This window comes from Rhinocladiella mackenziei (assembly GCF_000835555.1).
Source record: "Rhinocladiella mackenziei CBS 650.93 unplaced genomic scaffold supercont1.3, whole genome shotgun sequence".
NCBI classification, from domain to species: Eukaryota; Fungi; Ascomycota; class Eurotiomycetes; order Chaetothyriales; family Herpotrichiellaceae; genus Rhinocladiella; species Rhinocladiella mackenziei.
In genome coordinates, this window is record NW_013550602.1 from 1,673,604 (window position 1) to 1,692,290 (window position 18,687).

General features: G+C 49.9%; 2 protein-coding genes across 2 annotated transcripts; one reads left to right on the plus strand and one right to left on the minus strand.

The window, feature by feature from the left end:
• Window positions 1–4,037: 4,037 nt before the first annotated feature.
• Z518_04135 (uncharacterized protein) lies at window positions 4,038–6,470 on the plus strand (the record flags this gene model as incomplete). Its single annotated transcript, XM_013417843.1, has 2 exons — window positions 4,038–4,736; window positions 4,854–6,470. 2 exons carry the CDS (start codon window positions 4,038–4,040, stop codon window positions 6,468–6,470), a joined length of 2,316 nt encoding a protein of 771 aa, XP_013273297.1.
• A 2,792-nt stretch (window positions 6,471–9,262) lies between these two features.
• Window positions 9,263–13,179, minus strand: Z518_04136 (calcium-translocating P-type ATPase, PMCA-type; the record flags this gene model as incomplete). Its single annotated transcript, XM_013417844.1, has 3 exons — window positions 9,263–12,112; window positions 12,169–13,056; window positions 13,129–13,179. The coding sequence occupies 3 exons, from the start codon at window positions 13,177–13,179 to the stop codon at window positions 9,263–9,265; spliced, it is 3,789 nt and encodes a 1,262-aa protein (XP_013273298.1).
• Window positions 13,180–18,687: the final 5,508 nt, after the last annotated feature.

An 18,687-nucleotide genomic window follows, 5' to 3' on the forward strand; every position in this document is an offset into this window, starting at 1 on the left:
TCCACGCAAGGAGGATCGCAGTTCGGCATGCAAAACCAATATCGGCATGGAAATCATTGACTAAGAATCTATGCGAGCGGATATCTTCTGTCTTTTCACGCGGGGCCCTAATGCAGAGGAAAAGTTCGGCTGTGCGGTTATCATGCTGCAGCAAGCAGACATATGATAATGCAGGTTTGAGCTATTCTGGTTGTCATTATTGAGCCACAGATAAAATTCTGGTGGCTGGGAATTGCGGGGTTGAACGCGAGCAAGCAGAACATCTGTGCTCGAGAACTCAACCATGACTCGTTTGGGTTCGAAATCCCTCTCAGAACCAATTCCCCAGCCTGGTCACCAAAAGGTCGAGGTTCATGGAGCAATGATTGCTGCCTCTGGTGATAGTTGATGCAGATAACGGTGATGGTTCGAGGAATGCGGAGCCTCCAGCAAAAAGGCTTCCAAAAGATAAAAAATAAAAAAAGAATTTCATTCAAAACTATATTAACGGCCTGCACAAAAGCCTCGTCTCAAAAGCTCAGAGCAGGCTGGGGAAAAATGATATGGAAAAAATGGGGGAATTCATCCACCATTGAGCAAGCACAGGATTTTCCCTAACCCATAACGTCATCATCCAGCAACACGGCCGGCAACGCAGTTTCAAGCTACACCTGACGGGAACACAGGCCGAAGATCGCTGATTTTCCCCCATCGCCTTTTTAGGCAGGACAAGTTGGACAAGAACCAGGTACGGGGAAACCTTAGCATTGCAGTTAGATCACGGAAGGCCAAGCTCAAGTGTGAGAGGTTGAATGCACAACACAATTTGGCTCTCGCATCAGCGATATTGATGTCCACCAATGAGGAAGATGGCTACAAGGACGAGCTGAAGGGGGGGGTCACAGCCCTGTGAAGCGGCAGTCGACACCGGGATCCTAGCCGCTTACTTGCCTCGTCTATTTTCATTGTTTGTGCCCGCGATTGGCATGATGATTTCATAACTCGCGTGACTTCTCGCAGCCTCAAGCGACTAACCAGAGTCGGCGGATAATCGACGGGCCTCCCACCAATCAGGCCAGCCTGTAATGCGACCGATGGAAGTGGCTCACCTCCTTTTACAGTATGTCAGCCTCAGGGGAAAAAAAAAAAAAAAAAAAAATATAGGCAAAGCCCGAACACATCGATAACAAATCTCCTGGTATTGGGGACTGCCGCTGAGGCCAACCACGTTTCGGCGAGCAAATTCGAGTCACCATCGGCTTGGCCGTTCCGGGCTCCTTTTTTTTTTTTAAAGTTTGGCGGATATCTTTTTATAGACGTCGGACTACTGGCCAACCCAGTCACACAGCATTCCATCGAAGCTAAAAGCTGGGATAGCCTGTCTAGTGGCCCCGATTGCATCTTCGAATCCTGAAATGTTGCCATTCAAAACTTGCCACAGGTTATGAGAACTAGATCTTTGAGTTTGTTCCATATTTTGTGTCAACATGCTATACGATGAGTCGGTGCGGAGCTTCTTTTCGCCGAGCAGAGTACAACAAGGCTCTCACGTAGGGACGGAGCTGCTGTTGTAGGTATCTGAGACGACACCAACCAGGCCCAGTTAGAGCCCTAAGCCTTCCCAAGGCAGATTTTCTCCGCCGGCTTGGGAAACTGAGGTCCCATGCCCCAGGGGGTCGTCTATCATCGCTATCACCTTTATCACTCAATGCTTTGTGGAACCGTGGTAGTGCCTCTACCGTGCATGGCACCATGCACGTTTGACACAGCGCAGGTTGGATGCTTGACAAGTGCCAACAGCCAAGTTTTAGGCTCCATAGAGCTGTTGTAATGATGATGCGTCGATTTGTCCGGAACAACCAGCAATCAGGGACATGGCTTGCATGGTCTTTGAGGGGTAAAGGACTCCAATTCAGTAAATAATCGATGGACTTATCCCCCGTTTTCAGAGAAGTCATGATGATTGCTTACGAAGATTTTCTGGCCAGTCTTTCCTTTCTTCCATTCTGGGGTTTGGGCACTGGACAGGCTTCTATGGCAGTACGCACCAAGGGGAGTGCAGGCAGAGTGGGAATTTCCATCCATCTGGACATGTGAGTGGAAGCCAAAAGGGGCCTGATAAGTGGCTATGACGATGATGGCTAGAGAAAGGCAAGCTTGCTATATTAATGAATTGTGTGGAATTGTTCCAACGGTTGCGCCGGCTGGGTCGGTCTCTGGCATCGGAATGGGAAGGATTCTGTACCAATTAGTCGTGAACATCCACAGGCAGCAAAGCCAGGACTGGAAGCTGTCTAGATAGTCGACTCGAGGCTTGAAGATTGGTACAATCGTGGCATAGAATCCAGACCAAAGGGGGCAGAGAAGACAATGTTCGACCTGCTTTTGATCATTGTTCGCGATCCGCTCTCAAACAGCAATCTCGTCAAAGAGGCACCATCCCCGAAAAGATGTGCGTGGAGGCCGAACGGCGAAAGGATAAGTTGTCATCGATTAATCTCGATTCTCGACCTGAGGCTGAATGGTGGTTCGGTGATATGCTGTGTCAGCATCCAGTAAGGAGCTGGATAGTGATGCTTATGAGGATCAGGGGCGCCAAGAGGGCGGGGAGAAATTAAAAGGCTGCGGTGGGCAAAAAAAAGGGAGGAGATGAGATTCTACCGCAGAGGCAAAAGAATCTGCGGCATTGTTTGATTGAGTCGAAGCATGATTTTAGAACAAGACTGACGATGTTTATTATTTTGTTTTGTTGAACATAGGTCAAGTTACTGGAGGAGAGCCGATGGCAGCAATGGAATATCTGTGCTGCGATTGTTACCTTCTGGACTTTACCCTCCACAGAGATGCCTATGATTCATTAACAGAGCAAGATTAAAGGGAGACGAGATTGGCCCGGCTCCGCCAAGCGGAAACAAGCGAGGCATTGTTAGGCAGAGCTAAGCCGTGCTAGCCCGGTGGTCGGAGACACAAGTCCGTGGAGGTGCAGGGGCTATCCCTGTCCCATTATTGCGGCGCAGGCCTCAACCCCTCCACTTTTTCCGCTAAGTCAGACACGCTACGGGGGACTCAATTTAGCAACAATGGACCCGCTCGTCGCGTCCTTTGGGGGCTGCTTGGGCTGGATGACGGTCAAGACAGAAACGTTACGAAGAAACACAAGGAAAACATGAGGCTTCCTCTGCAGGTCACGATTTCATGTGACGCCATCGTTTCAGACGTTCATCTCTTCAGGCACCCAAAGGTCGACCCAATGTTTGGCCAGCTGTCTCCGAATCACCGTTCAACTGCCACAGCCCCAGCCCGGATGGCCCATCAAGATTTCTTATCCGCACGGAGACCCAAATGCTAGGAGCCTGGTCAACTCTGACGGTATCTGCTTTGCCCCATTGCCCGAACCCATCAGCCTGAGCCCGTTGAGCCAAACGCCCCCAGGCCCAAACAGCAGCGTGCAAAGCCTCATTAGCCTCGCCCTAACAAAGGACTCCCAAGGCCCTTGCTTTTAAATCTTTCCCAAATCTCAATCCCAATCCCTTTGCTCTATCCCCGGATAGGACTACGGTGTCGAACCAGGAACCCAAGGCCCGACAGACGTAGAGCTGGAAGTAGCTGGTACATAGTATTCCCGTTCTACCGCCTATAGCCCGCCTCGCGCGCTCTCGGCCTCCATCTCCTCCATTCCTCAATCCGCAAATCCCCTCGGTCGTTCCAATCCTACTCGCAAAATCTTTTCTTGTCCCCCCTGGTTCCTCTCCCTCCGACGCTTCTTCTCCTCCTTGCCCACTTACTACTTCACGTTTTACTCACACTCGCTCAACCACCCTGTTCTCCCTGTCACATCCACCATCCCTTTTGTTGTAATATCTCCTCCTCACACACTCGTTCATTCTTCAAATCCCTACACTCTGGCGGCTCCAAATTCGTGGGACAGTTGGGAAGTCGCCAGAGGCTACGACTCCCATTCGCGTCCCAGCTCGCCAATTCTCCCTCGACCGACCACCTTGGCCGTCATCCCAGCCTCCTCTGACCTCGACAAGAACAACAACTCTCTATCCGCAGATATGGAGGACGACACACGGAGCAACAGTGGCCAGACGCTACGCCCATTCTCACAACCCACCATGAACTCGAGATTTCCTTCGCTACGACGCCTCAATTCCACCGAACCTTATCGGCATCGATCGTTACCTGCCGAACCCTCACCTGGCTCCGACCGTGCCAGCAGTGAGATTACCTTCGCTGTTCTCTACGATGATGGTCCGGACTATCATGTCGGCCACTACGATGATCAAGGATCGATGCGATCCACCCACAACAGAGACTCCATGGCCTCCTACGCACCGTCTTTCCGCACGCGCGACTCGAGGATTGTGAGTGAGGAAAACTACCTCGACAATCGAAATCCCGACTTTGTAGCCAACCAGAGACTTCTGGCAGAAGGATATCTGAACAACAATGACTCCCTCTACGACCAATCCGTCCCGCGTTACCCTACTCAGTCTGAAGAAACCTTGGCCATGAGCTCATTACACAACTCATACGCCCGAGACGAAAAGAGACCGCTATCCCAGATGATGATTTCTTCCATGGACCGAGCACAAAGCAAACACTCACATGAATCTTGGTGTACTTGTGATGAGGATCATGGCCATGGCATGGCGGATAGAAAAGACCCAGCCAAGTTTGACCTAGAAGCTCAGAACGGTCCCGCCACCCCTACTCCTTTCCTACCAAAAGAGAAACCCACTGATCAATACAATGTAAGCTCCACGATAGAGACCCCGACCCCCCCCCCCCCCCCCCTCAAAAACACCCCCCCCCCCCCCCCCCCCCTAAATATATTCTAGGAAACCCCCTTGGCTGACGTATTGTTCCAGGTCAAATTCAATGGTCCTACCGATCCCCTGAACCCCAAGAATTGGCCTTCCCGGAAGAAGTGGGCGGTCACGATATTGACTGCGTCGTTCACATTCCTCTCGCCTCTCGCCTCGTCCATGGTAGCTCCCGCTCTCCCACAGATCAGAGAAGAATTTCACATTCAAAACAAGATCGAATCGCAGATTGTCTTGTCTATTTTCGTCTTGGCTTATGCGGTGGGCCCTATGATCCTAGGCCCGCTGTCCGAATTGTATGGACGTGTCATCATTCTCCAATCCTCCAACGTGATGTTCCTTGCCTTCAACACTGCCTGTGGCTTTGCTCAGTCCAAAGAACAGCTAATGGCTTTCCGATTCCTGTCCGGTCTAGGTGGTTCTGCCCCACTTGCTATTGGTGGCGGCGTCCTCGGTGATCTGTTCAAGCCGGAAGAACGTGGTAAGGCCATGGGTATCTATGCCATGGGTCCCCTTCTCGGTCCTGCCGTTGGTCCTATCGTCGGCGCTTGGGTTGCGGAAAAATCCGACTGGCGATGGATGTTCTATGCCACCTCGATTGTTAATCTGTTCATTCTCATCGGCGGTTTTTGGAAACTCAACGAAACATACGCGCCTTACATCTTACACAAGAAAGCCAAGATGATCCGCAAACAAACTGGTGACCCAAAGTATCGTGCCGAAGGTGAAGGTGAAGTCGACCAACCTATTTGGAAAAAGATTGTCAAGACAATGGGTCGATCGTTCGGCATGTTGTTCACTCAACCCATTGTCCAGGTCCTGGCCCTCTACATGGCTTTCTCGTACGGTATCCTCTATCTTGCTCTGTCTACCTTCCCCGAATTGTACCAGGTCGTCTACAGCGAAAGCGTGGGTGTCTCAGGTCTTAACTATATCTCACTCGGTTTGGGCTTCTTCATTGGTGCCCCTCTTTGTGGTAAATCCGGTGACAAGATCTATCAAAAGCTCAAGGCAAAGGATCCTCGAAACCAGGGTAAACCCGAATACCGCATGCCTCTCGTCATTCCCTTCTCATTCTTGGTCCCCATTGGTCTCTTCACCTATGGCTGGTCAGCCCAAGCCAAAACGCACTGGATTGTCCCCAACATCGGCTCCTTCATCTTCGGCATTGGAACCATCGCTGCCTTCCAATGTGTCACCACATATCTTGTCGATACCTACGCCAGGTTTGCTGCCTCGGCCGTCGCTGCAGTCACCATCCTTCGATCATTGGCTGGTTTCAGCTTTCCTTTGTTTGCGCCCGCTATGTACGACGCTCTGGGCTTCGGTTGGGGTAATACCGTTTTGGCTCTTGCCGCCGTTGGTATCGGGATGCCCGTCCCAGTCTTGCTTTGGCTCTTCGGTGAGAAACTGCGAAAGAGAAGCAGTCTTGCCGCCAAAGGCCCACCAGGAAAGGGACCTGGAGGTCCAGGAGGCAAAGGACCCGGCGGCCCCGGCGGTCCAGGAGGCCCTGGAGGAAAGGGTCCCGGTGGTCCCGGTGGTCCAGGAGGGAAAGGACCAGGTGGCCCCGGTGCTCCTCCAGGAGGAATGGGTCCCGGGGGTGTTCCAATGGGACCTCCACCTCCATTTCCAGGAGGAAAGAAAGGTCCCGGCCCTTACTAATCGGTTTGAATTTCTTGAATTGCAACGATCAAAACCACCGTCCGGAATTATGCTAATATAATCACCTACACCTACACCCGTACCCTTGTATCTATGTCCTCTGTTGAAATTTACTATGTCATCATGGAATGAGCGGGGCTGGCGTTTTTCCAGACATTTTGGGCAAGGAAATTTTTCACGCGCAAGAGCGCCGGAAATCGGAATATATACATATTTACATGTCTCTTCTGAGATCTTATCTGTGACCCGGTCTGAGAAGAAGTGACGGTGGAGATATTGGTTTATGGGTATGAGGATGAAGAGATGGAATCATTTTCCTAAGTTCTAAAGAGGAGAGACAAACCCGATAAACCAAAGGATCACAGATGATCACTTTACCGTTGTGAATTGTATGATAAAAGGAATCGATTGATTCTGAAGTTTCAACCAGATTTGAACAAACGTTCACGACACCACAGGCTGGCTGGAGGTGAATCATAATCATAACCTGTCATGTATATCTGGCTACAAAATCTAGTCGCTCTGTGCCCGTGATTTACTGGTCCTTTGGTACTTGCATTCTCTATTCTGATTGGTGACCTGAGATATCAAGGGATGTCAGCTCGAGTTTGCCTTCATCGTACTCGTATACACATCGTCTAGATCTTCTTCCATCCTGCAAATAGACATGTTGATATCCACCGGGGGCCATGCTGTTGGGCGTTGGGCGCAATGCCCGTGCTTGGTCGATCGTGGCTGTGTGTCCGGGCATGGCAGATAGAACCCATATTTTCTTCAAGGCAAGCAACTCAAACTCTTGCTCCATCACTTCAAGGATGGCATGAAATACCGCGGTTAGTAAGCCCAACTCGTCTTGAATTTTCCACAGAGTCACCGACTTATCGACTCGCAAAGACCACGAAACGCCCCTTGTTCGCATGTCACTCTGTGCCCTTTTGGGGGCCGAGACGCCAGAATGCCAGCTTGCCACATGACAAGATTTCTCCAGTTTATGAGCAGGGTCGCGGATACCCTAGGGTACGTCCTTTTTTTGGCGGGCAGAGCAGCAATAGCAGGAGCATTAGCTATCGATTGATAGTGACCCAGCTGTGCGTTGGCGAAGCAGACTGATACAGAAAGACTCCATGACATGTTCAACTCTGAAGGCCTGACTGACATCCGTGACTCCGGACCTTGGACTTGGGCCGGCGTGCGTGATTTAAAAGGAAGGGGAGAAATTGTTTGATTGATTCGTCTCCTGCCTTTGTTGCTTCTCCTTCCATTGTTCATTTGCATTCTACATCGTGGCTCAAGACATATCAGGCCAGCCATCGTGCCTTTAGTGACCACGACCAGGCGATATACTATCTAGCTGATAGCTTGATAGGGAAATATATCAAGTTCAACCCGAAGGCGATGCCAAAAATATGGATTGAAATGTGCTACTGATCGAAAAGTACTCGAGGTCGGCTCATGTCTTCTACGGATATACTGTCAGCATGAACCGAGTAAGTATAACTTTGTGGTTTGAATGGATTCGGCCTCGCGAGTCCACCGCACAGAACTCTTCCTTCGCCGCTCTGGTTCTGGGCTGATTCTGGTTTGTACGCCAATTCACCTGTCCGTTGGTTTTCTCATTTTTCGCTGAATCTCTCTTCCTTTTCTTCTGTCTCTATTCCTTCTCAATCGACCGCATGCATGACATTGAATCTGGAATATGCAAATGATAGAATCAAAAGCGGACCGAGATGTTGTGCAACACGTGGAATTGCCAGCGAAGACCTCCCCCTCGGACCTTTTGATGAACAGCTGCCAGCCAGGCCTTTCTTTATTAGCTATAAGAGGTTCAGAATTTCAATCAAACAGCGAGGAGATTGATCTCAAAAGAAGATCCACTTTCAAGTCTGTTGCTGATATATTTATTCACGTTCGTACTCCTGGAGGATAAGCCTTTTGATCAAGTCAGATATACATATGACAGATAGGCTGACTTGATAGACACGAGATAGAGAGAGTAACACCTCATAATCATCATGACAAGCCAACGTCGCGGTCTCGAAGTCGGCACTGCTTCTGTTTCCAATTTTCATTTCCCCATAGGGAAATTCCGTCAACTCCGACTTCCCCTGTCAATCGCCATAACTGACATCCCATATCTCAAAATCATCGAGCTCCATCGTCCATTCGAATCGTCTTAGAAAACGCCAGTCAATAAACCGCCCACTTTGATATTCGAGATCGAATCATAACAGACGCATACAGCCTTGGATCTAGCGGTCCTTTTTTTGCCCCCGGAGGGGGGCTTCCGTTTTGTATATCGTTGTCCCAGAAAACGCCTGGGCGCGAAGAAGAAGCCCCCCTCCCCCCAACCAAAACAAAAAAGATATTGACAAGAAATGAAAACGTCGTGATGAGGGACAAGGTATGCCTGCTCGGCTTCCTCGCGTTGTCGATTCTTTCGATTGCGGGAGGCATGCGTAAGGATATAACATGTAAAAATATTGATGTGTGGATTGAGCTTGTCTGGTTTGGTGAGAGATGCAGAGGTGAGCTCCTTTGATGCCGATTTTGAGGCTGCGAGCTGAACAGCGACTCAACGCTGCTTTCTAGACTTCTTAGAGCCTCCGGCAGGGAAGAGTACCTCTGTCAGATTTCTCGCCTAGACAAGTGGGTGAATTGTCAAAACGCATATGCCCTGTTCAGTAGCCTGCTCATCGGAATCAGGAGGATTTATCTCTCATCACACAAAATCCACACACATAACGTATGATCAAAGGCTAAATCCGCTAGACTTGCCGAGCTTGTGAGTCGTTTTAGTTGGGACCGGTCACAGAGACAGACGGAACAGGCATATCTCTCAAAGGTGTGGCGTTGTTCGAGTTTGTGTCAGAGTCGATATTGTCTGTTTCAGCGGATACAGACTTCGGGCCGAACATGATTCCAGATCCCTCTTTGCCGGTCATTGGTCCTTTCTCTGTTGCTCTGGTATACGGTCGCTCTTCGTCAACAATTTGTTCTTGTTCGTCTTCCTCCTGGGAAGCCTTCTTGTCAAACATCTTGCGTGTTGTCCGTTTAGCGAATCGAGAAACGGCACGCAACGCTTGCGCAACGGGGTGGAAGATGATACGCATGACTTTCCAGATGGGTCGAAGGATGATTGTCATAGTCCCCACAACACCATTGAAGGCAACGGCAAACCATGGGTCCGGGAAACACCTAATCAAGACACCCCAGAGCAAACATGGAAGAGCAGTGAGTAAGGAGATAGCCCACTGAGCACCGTTCAGACTAGTGATGCTGAAAGCGCGACCACCAACAAAGACAATCATGATTTGACCGCCTACCATGATACAATTGATTCCGAGGAACCAGAAATTGCGGTGGATATTCTCGAAGATATTGAACTTGTTATCCAATCGGCGATTGTTAAGTTCATTGAAGATTTGCATCCACACGAAGGAGTTGAAAACAATGGTGTCAAGTTCCATGCGTTGGTCTTCATCGTAACCCAAAATCGACATGCCGGCGAAATACAAGATAAAGGTCACAATAAGCTGGTAGATCGCTTGGCCAATGATCATCTTCCACATATTGATGGTGATAAGAGCTTCGGATTTAGGCTGCGGCGGACGATCCAGGATTTTCTTGGTAGGTGCATCCGTGGCAAGGGCCAACGCTGCTAGCGTATCCATAATGAGATTGACCCAGAGAAGCTGAACGGCAGTAAGCACAGAGTGGTTCGAGTCGCTTGACACGGCCGACACGAAGGTCAAGACCACGGCCGTAATATTGACGGTAATCTGGAACTGGAGAAATTTCTTGACCGCATCGTTGACGGCACGTCCCCACATGAGCGCAGTGATTGTCGAGGAGAAGTTGTCGTCGAGTAGGATAATGGAAGAAGCCTCTTTTGCAACCTCTGTCCCGGCGATGCCCATACTGAAACCGACGTCTGCCATCTTCAACGCAGGACCATCGTTGGTGCCATCACCAGTCACGGCGACCGTCTCGCCCAAATGCTTCAAGCGACCGACCAGAATACGCTTGTCTTCGGGCGACGAACGAGCGAGGACACGTAATTTCGGTAGGACCTTGTCCATCTCTTCGTTGGAAAGCTGGCGGAATTTTGGTCCTTCCATAACGACTCCTTCTTCGTCCTTGCGGAGAATACCACAATCGCTGGCAATTGCACGAGCGGTCGTCATATTGTCGCCAGTGACCATGCGAACCACCACGCCCGAATGTTGACATTGTGCAACCGCCTCGATGACGCCCTCGCGCAGTGGATCATGGATACCAACCACACCAACCCAGATCATCTCATGGAATATGTCCGCGAAATCAGCCATTTTGGCATCGTCCTCCAGTGTCTTCGCACCTCTAGGTGGCCATTGTGGGAAATCCTTGTAGAGCATACCGATAGTGCGGAGTGAATGTTGGGCGTAGTCTTCGATGGTTGCGGAGATGGCTTCCTTTTCCTCGGCCAGCAAGTCGACCACTTCGTATTGTTTTTCGTAGATGTTGGAAATGGTCTTGGTGGCACTGGCGAGCATTATTTCCGCCGCACCTTTAACCAGCAGTCGGTATCCACCTTCATGCTGGATAACGATACCCATGCATTTCCGGGCCGAGTCGAAGGGAATAAGTTGCTTGACGTGGTAACTTGATCTTTCCGCTGCCACATTATCAAGGCCCAGATGTTCCTTTGCGAGAGTGAGGAGTGCCACCTCGGTTTTGGAACCAATGAACGTCGGAACACCTTTTTCCTCTCCTTCGAAGGCCGTGCTGTTGAGAGTGACAGAAAGCCGGAAGACTTCCTTGACTTCACCGCTAATTTTTCCAAACATGGTGGCGAAGGGAACTGCATGGGAATTCGACTCTGGGTGGGAAGAAAATTTCTCGTTTGATCCAACCGTACCGGCGACAACGGTCATTTTATTCTGTGTGAGCGTGCCGGTTTTGTCAGAGCAGATGGTCGTAGCGTTGCCCATTGTCTCGCAAGCTCGGAGGACTCGAACCAAGTTGTTTTCCTTTAACATTCTTGTCGTCGCGAAGGCCAGCGCCAGTGTTACGGCCAAAGGAAGTCCTTCGGGGACGGCAACAACGATCACGGTAATAGCGACAATCAAGATATCCAGGAATTCCTGCGCCTTCTCTGGACCCGGACGGTCGTCCCCGGACAGATTGGCCAGGAATTTGATCAAGAGGACGAAGAACAAAAGACCAGCGGCCGATGAGCCAAGACCACCAATCCAGTTGGCAAGCTTACCCAGTTTGACCTGGAGAGGAGTAGGTTCGTTATCAGTCTGCAAACTCATGAGGATTTTACCATATGAGCTGTTGACGCCGACGCTGGTCACGAGATATGTTCCGACGCCCTCGAGCACCTTTGAGCCGCTGATGATAAAAGGGTCGAGTTTGGCGGTTGCGGTGCCATCTTGAATTCGTTGCCAGACTTCATCTCCTGGAGTCTTCTTCATCTGATCCGATTCACCAGTTGCGGAGGATTCATCGCACTTGACACCATGTCCCGTGATGAAAATTCCATCAGCTGGCACGGCATCACCAGGCTCCAGGTGAAGAACATCCCCGACAGTGATATCGTGAACTGAGATTTGGATAGATTTGCCGGATCGAATAACTTTCACCTCGCGGTCATCCTTCTGTTTTGAGTGATTAGTTATGGTTGCAGATTGGTGAGAGAATGTACAATACTCACTCGCTTGTTGAGCTTGACGAATTGTCTTTCCTTTTGCCAATCATTGGCAGCACCAACAGTGACGACGATAATGATGGCAACACAGATCGCTACACCTTCAACCCAATCGACGCCTGATTCCCCCGCAACGGTCTCATAAATACCCAAAGCCAGGGAGATGACGGCAGCGATAGTCAGAAGGATGAGAATTTTGTCGTTGTAAGCCCGCCAGATCAGAAGCAAGATCCCATCTGGTTTCCTTTCGGGAAGTCTGTTGTCTCTGAAGACCCGTAATCGATCTTCAAACTGGCCTTTGACTTCCTGCAGTGTAATGGCGGAGGTGGTTCGGTTCAAGGGGACATCCGAAAACGCCCTATCCGAGCCGGTTGCTGTCGCTTCTGCAAAGGATACTTGTCCATCGAGACGAGTTTCGTCTACCGACAATCCGGCCGTTATGCTGGTCCGAAGGCCTTTTTCGAGACCTCTTAATCCGCCGAGTGCTTTGTAGGCCGACAGCGACTTCGGGTTGAGGAGCTTGTTTAATTCGCCCGGCGAAAATGCAAATGGGTTGTTCGGGACCTGGAAGTCCTTCTCATTACCTTTGTCCGGCCGCAAGGCTTCCTCCGGTGACTCATACTCGAGGCTGGATTTCGCGTACAGGGTGACACTAGAAGTTGCAGAAATACCCGAATTCGATCTGAACCGAGTCGAAGCGTCACCGAATTGCACGGAACCCGATCTAGAATTCAGCGTCGATCCATCAAAGGTATGTTTGCGTTCTGGGGTCGTCGGAGACAAGTATGAGCCCTCGTCTATGGCCGTTTGGGGCGGTGTTGACATGCTATATCCCCTTCTGTGACCGGACGTCGTCGCGGTCGGGGACGGTAATGTTGGTTGCTCTGATAGATTCTGTGATTGCAAAGTTAGGAAACTGAAACACGGAAGGTCCGAAAGAGGGGCGGTATTGTGTAAAATACTTACTGAAGTGTCGAGAGTGATTTGGGGTGCAGAAGGAGGATTCTGCCCGTCCATGATTGTAAGAATCAGCTGTGATGGCTGGAGGACTGTAAAGATGATAGTTTAGATCATGGGGCTGGGACTTCACCTTAAGTTGTGATACAGCCTCATCCGCGTGCGAAGCTTACAAAACAAGTCATGGATAGATACTCGGCTGTGGTCGGACGCGACATAGGCAACCATAGATATTATAACAGGGGCAAAGAAATCGAGAGAATTTGCCTCGGATCGCAAGAAGGAAAGAGTCTTTGCATTTCACGATCCTGCTAGTAGATCACCTAGGGAGTTGCTGGTGAAAGGGCATCTTGAATTCGCCTAGAACGGGGCTGTGCCAAAAGTGGGTCGCAGCGGTAGCTGGGCAGAATCCAAAATCCAAATAGCTTGGCTGCGTGACACGGAGGTGAGCTCCGAATCGAGGCGTTGGAACAGGCGCCCAAGTCGCAGAGTTGGAAAGGGTTCAGATGCTGGTTTGTGGGGAGCATCCATCAGTGATTTCGCCCACCCAAATGTTGTGGACTCATCGGGGCCCCTGAAAGGGATAGGGTACTGTACGAGCATATGAGAAGTCCCATTGCGCCAGCTGGATGCACTCACATATAACTTAGATCTTCTTTTTTCTGCCTATACCCCATCACAGCTGCTCTGTGCCATCGAGTGGGTTCCAAGAGAGCTCCAAGCTTGCGACGAAACCACAATTGTATTGATTTTCAGGCGTCAAGACTTTTTGTGAGGAGAAAGAGCGTCGCTTGGCCAACCTCCATCAAATTACCGCTTGGCTTCGTCTCGATTGCTTTCTTGTCCCTTCGTCATGCAAATGGAAAGGTGTAGGAGAGGAGATGTCCGAGTGTCCAGGTTTACGTTATCCATCTGTCAATCCGAGAGACAACAGTACGATGTCAGCAGAAGGAAATGCACGGCAATGAGACTCTGATCCTCTCGTGTAGATGGTGATTTGGGCGGAATCTCTTTGCTGGAGCCTAGTTTCTGTTCACGTGACCTGCTAGCTGCGGTCACCAGCCACAGAATTCTTCAAAATCCACGTGATATTAGCCACAGCCGAGCCACGATGACCCAGGCGAAGTTCTTCCGATTCAAATTTCTCCCTGTTGTTACCCTTTTCTCCTGCTCTGACATTCCCCGGCTCGCAACTGAGAGCCTGCATCCAACGCTCTTGCGAACCTTCCTCTCGGCCTTCCTTTCTCGCCTTCGAGGCTGAGTCAAGCCCCTTGCGTGTTAGTCTGAGCCCTCGGTTACCTCAAGGCGGAGCTCACCTCCGTCCTTGCGTCCGTCAACACCCGGCACTGTTCGTTAACTGGAATTCACAAAACGACATAGCTCATGGAGTGGCGTGAACTGGAGGGGCCAAGAGATACGGACATCCTTCACCATTCTCTTCGGCGATCGACTACATGCTGGCAAATCTTTTCGTTTCTGGATAGGAGGGAGGCCACAATAATTTGTGATCCGAAACCGCAACACCTCATGGCAACATGGGAAAACGTCCAACAGATATTATCAAGGCGGTCAGGATTCAGACGGAGGTCAGGATTGGCCAAAGTCAAAGCCAAGGGTTGGCTCTAAGGAGGAGCTGGGACCCAAATGTCAAGAAAGACCACAAAAACCATGTCGAGGGACCTGAGATTGCGTCTCTGTTTCCCCTAATTGCCTCCTCCATATTATTCATCAGCTATGCTTCACACGAACATGAAGAAGCAATCGATGAAGATCGGCGACCACCGGCCTCTCCGAGTTACGGTGTTGTCCTGAGCGGGCTGGTTTTGCCACCGATGGACATTATTCTTCAATGCCCAGGCTCTACCTCTCTCCTGGGGTTTAATCAGCATGCTGAGAATCAAGGACTACTTCAGCCAGCAAAAAAAGATTAGGTAAATTGCGCATTCTCCTAAAATCTTTGACACGTATATGATTGTTTTTATGAATAGCTCTCTAGGTTCTTGTTCAAAGCACAAATTGATTTGAGAATACTGTCTTTCCCACAAAAATCTATTCTGTATATTACGTTTATCTGCGCAGCATTTCTTTTGCCTTCTCCATTTCCATATTTGAACAAATTAGCTCGCCCTGTTGCTCAAAAACCCGCATTTCACTGCGTGCATAATATGTTTCTTCTCTGATTTCTGTTGCTGGTGGGATCAACGGTCCCAGCGGCTTCTAGATTGGTCTGGATTCATTTTTCTGCAACCCCAGTGCTCGCAGAAGGGATGTCATCAGCGACGAATGGCACTGTGACCAAGTAGTGGACGCCTTGACAGAGATATCATGGCCAACCATTCCCTTTCAAAACTTTTCATCCAGATCGTATTCCAAACCTCCGATTGTGTCGGGTCATGATATGCAAATTCAATCATATCTCCTCTGTCGTACAAAGTGGTGGGACGTTGTCTATCGACAAAAGACGATATCTTCGGTCAGATTCAGTACATGTTGAGCTCCTCGTGGTCAAATAGCCAGCGGAAAAGTCCCAGTTGTTCCAGAGATAAACCCCGCCGGTCATTCAGTTCGCCGCAGTCGTATTCCGGTGGATATCAAATCTTAGGAGGCTGTGTTTTGTGAGACCCACCAATCGAAGTACAACGATGCTCTTCGAGGATCGACTCCGCCTCGTTGGACGTGTCGAAACTTCAACTTAAAACACCTCAGCAACCACCTCCCCACCTCCACTGGAACGGAGGATTTCCCATACCGGCGAATCTTTCAGCTGTTGAGCGACACCAAGCTATTTCCCTGGATACATCCACAGATCCTTCTGCCTGAAGTTGCGTAAAGAGCTCTCATGCCGTCTCCAGTAGCCACAGTGTCACGATGCGGCCGCTGAATTTGCGTGTACTCGTATGAAAGAACTCGAGACATTGGCATGAGAGACGTGATCATCGCCAGGCTTCTAGCATAGCCGCGCTTGGATCCACGTCCGCGGCTGGTTCGTGAGGATCTCATCTGAAACATTGGCGATGAAGGCTGTGACATGCACACGTACGGCCGTATACATCGTGGATACGATGGTAGTTGGCAGAAGAGGAAATTCAAGGTGATACACGAACAGATCTCCCCAGGCGACGCGATTTTTTGGTGTAGAGGACGCCTCAAGGCTGTGAATGCAGGGGGCATTCCCAATCTTCCAATTCCTCAACTATGGCCCATGGCTATTGAAGCCTTTCCTTGAGGCAGCTCATCTTCCGCCTCTTTGGCTTGACGATCTCCGACAGAGCTCGAAAGGCAATATCCAACTTTGTATGTAAGGAATGCTAGGCAAGCCCAGAGTCCTTCTTCCAGAGGAAATCAATCCATTCCGGGTTCAACCAAAAAATTCTCTCTGCCAATTCATGAATAGAAAAGGCATTTACAGGGCACGATATCCGTAGAAGCGGTCTCGTGCAGATGTCTTGTTCAGACCTTCGACACAACCGTGGAACATCAGAGCTCCTGCTCCCAACAGATGACGCTGGTTGGCAATTAACTCAGACATTGCACACGTCACTGTTGTCAGAGACAGCATCGTTGGGCAGATACCCCAGTCACCCTCTTGGTACCTCGTTAACGAAAGTCGCGGCCTTTGCAATGCTCGAGTTTCCACAGTTTGTATCGATGGGTTGACGAGGCTTTATTCATCTTCTGGGCCTCTTCTGTAATTTTCTTCTCTTTCCGACGCCTTCTAAATGCTTGGACATTCGCACATCCTTTGGCTTGTTGGCCCTGAGCCCTTTCAGCATCAGTCCTAGGTATTCGGGGCATGCTGGTCGACATTTCTGATGCTGACGTGTCCAGGTTTCAGGGATCTGAGAAGTGTTTCTCGGAAATTGAGTCTTGAGATGAGAAAGCAAAAATGGACATACCTTTATTTTGAAAAGGACTTGAACTTGCCGTAGTTACATTGTTGAATTCCCGACACTAGATTCGCAGCCTCAGTTGCATGACCCTCTCCACGGTGCTAACCATATCGGTCGAGTGGTCTGCTCGGGTAATGGCTTTTTCAAGGCAGATATTGGTTGAGGTAAGCCATAAGATGCTTTCTTAGATACTGGCACGCACGTGAAGCGGCGGCGGTTGGTGGAATTGGAATACGATATTAGCTATTAATCGTGGAACTTCCCTGATTTGGAAAATGATGCGGCGATCTCATTGGCCAGATGGACGCATTGTTATGGATCTGGGTTCGCTTTCTACCCTTAAAACACGCCGGTCTAGTTTCTTGGTGTGTATTCCGCCGGCACCAAACCTACAATATGATGGCGATGGTGGTCGTTGTACAAGAAAATCCGGCGGAGATCAGTGGTTACTCGATTCTGTTTCATGACCCATGTCCAGATCACTAGCGAGCAAGATCGGAGACATCTTCCAATGACAGCGGGATCTAGAGTTTTGATGCAGGGATTTAAAGCACAGTTCACGCGGTTTTCCCAACATGAGTTTGTTGGCCTGGCCGGGCTGAATATCAAACATTGTTCCAGCTCACCAGATGAAGCTTGGTCGGTGTTGGCGATGTCCTCAGGCGGCAATGGTGACGTACACTCGTTAGATAGATATATAGACAGGCTCAATGCCACTCTCTGACCGAATTCGAGCAGAGCATTGTTCCAATGAAGAGAAGTTTGACAACACAACTCCGCGGGCTTCAGAGAGCGATCCTGCGTTCTGCCGGTCCAATGGAGGAACATATCAGACGTGTACCGAAAACATGGAGCTTAGAAGGGCATGGAGAGGCTGAGTGGTGACTCCAGCAATATGGAAAGACATCAGGTATTCAACAGATGTAGGGGAAGATTGACTGCCAAGTTTGAACAATTCTGGCCGCAGTCCTAGGTCCATGCTCGAATCGGATGATTCACCAGGTAAAAGACAGGGCGGAGTGCTCAGAAAATCACGGCCAAAGCATCTCGAACACCCTGCGGCAACGCCATCGGAATCTTGATTCAAGATGACCTTGCGTAGTGGACTCGCCAATCGTTTCCAGGATTCTCGAATTCCGACATTACTCAATGAGGCATACAAGTAGTACCTTCTGACAAGCCGTAAACCAGAATCTTTCATTGGCTCTGTGAAATGGGTTGGTAGCTATGCACTTACCGAATTTCTTTTTGGGGTTAGACGTAATCTACAGACGGTGGCCCATGAAGCAAGAAATTTGTCCTAAGAGACCTGCATGAGGGTACCCTTCTAGTGGAAAAAGCATCCATGAGGCTTCACGTAAGATCACTAATAGTGACTCTAAAGCAGCCTTACCACGCTGCGGGGTCTTGTCAAGGGCGGAAGACATCTTTGAATGCTAAAATGGGTATCGAAGAGGAAGATGTTCGAGAGGACCGACGGCCAAGGAAGGTTTCCATTGTCATGGCGCCCGCGCCATGTATAATCTTTCGGAATAGCAAGGCAGACAGCCCTTCCAACTTGAGATGGTGTGTACAATGACGGCGAAGATCCCAGAGGCTAAACGAGTCCCCATCAAATTCGAGCCGATTTCGGCAGCAAAGAACTTTCTAAACATGCTGCGATAGTTCCTCACGATCA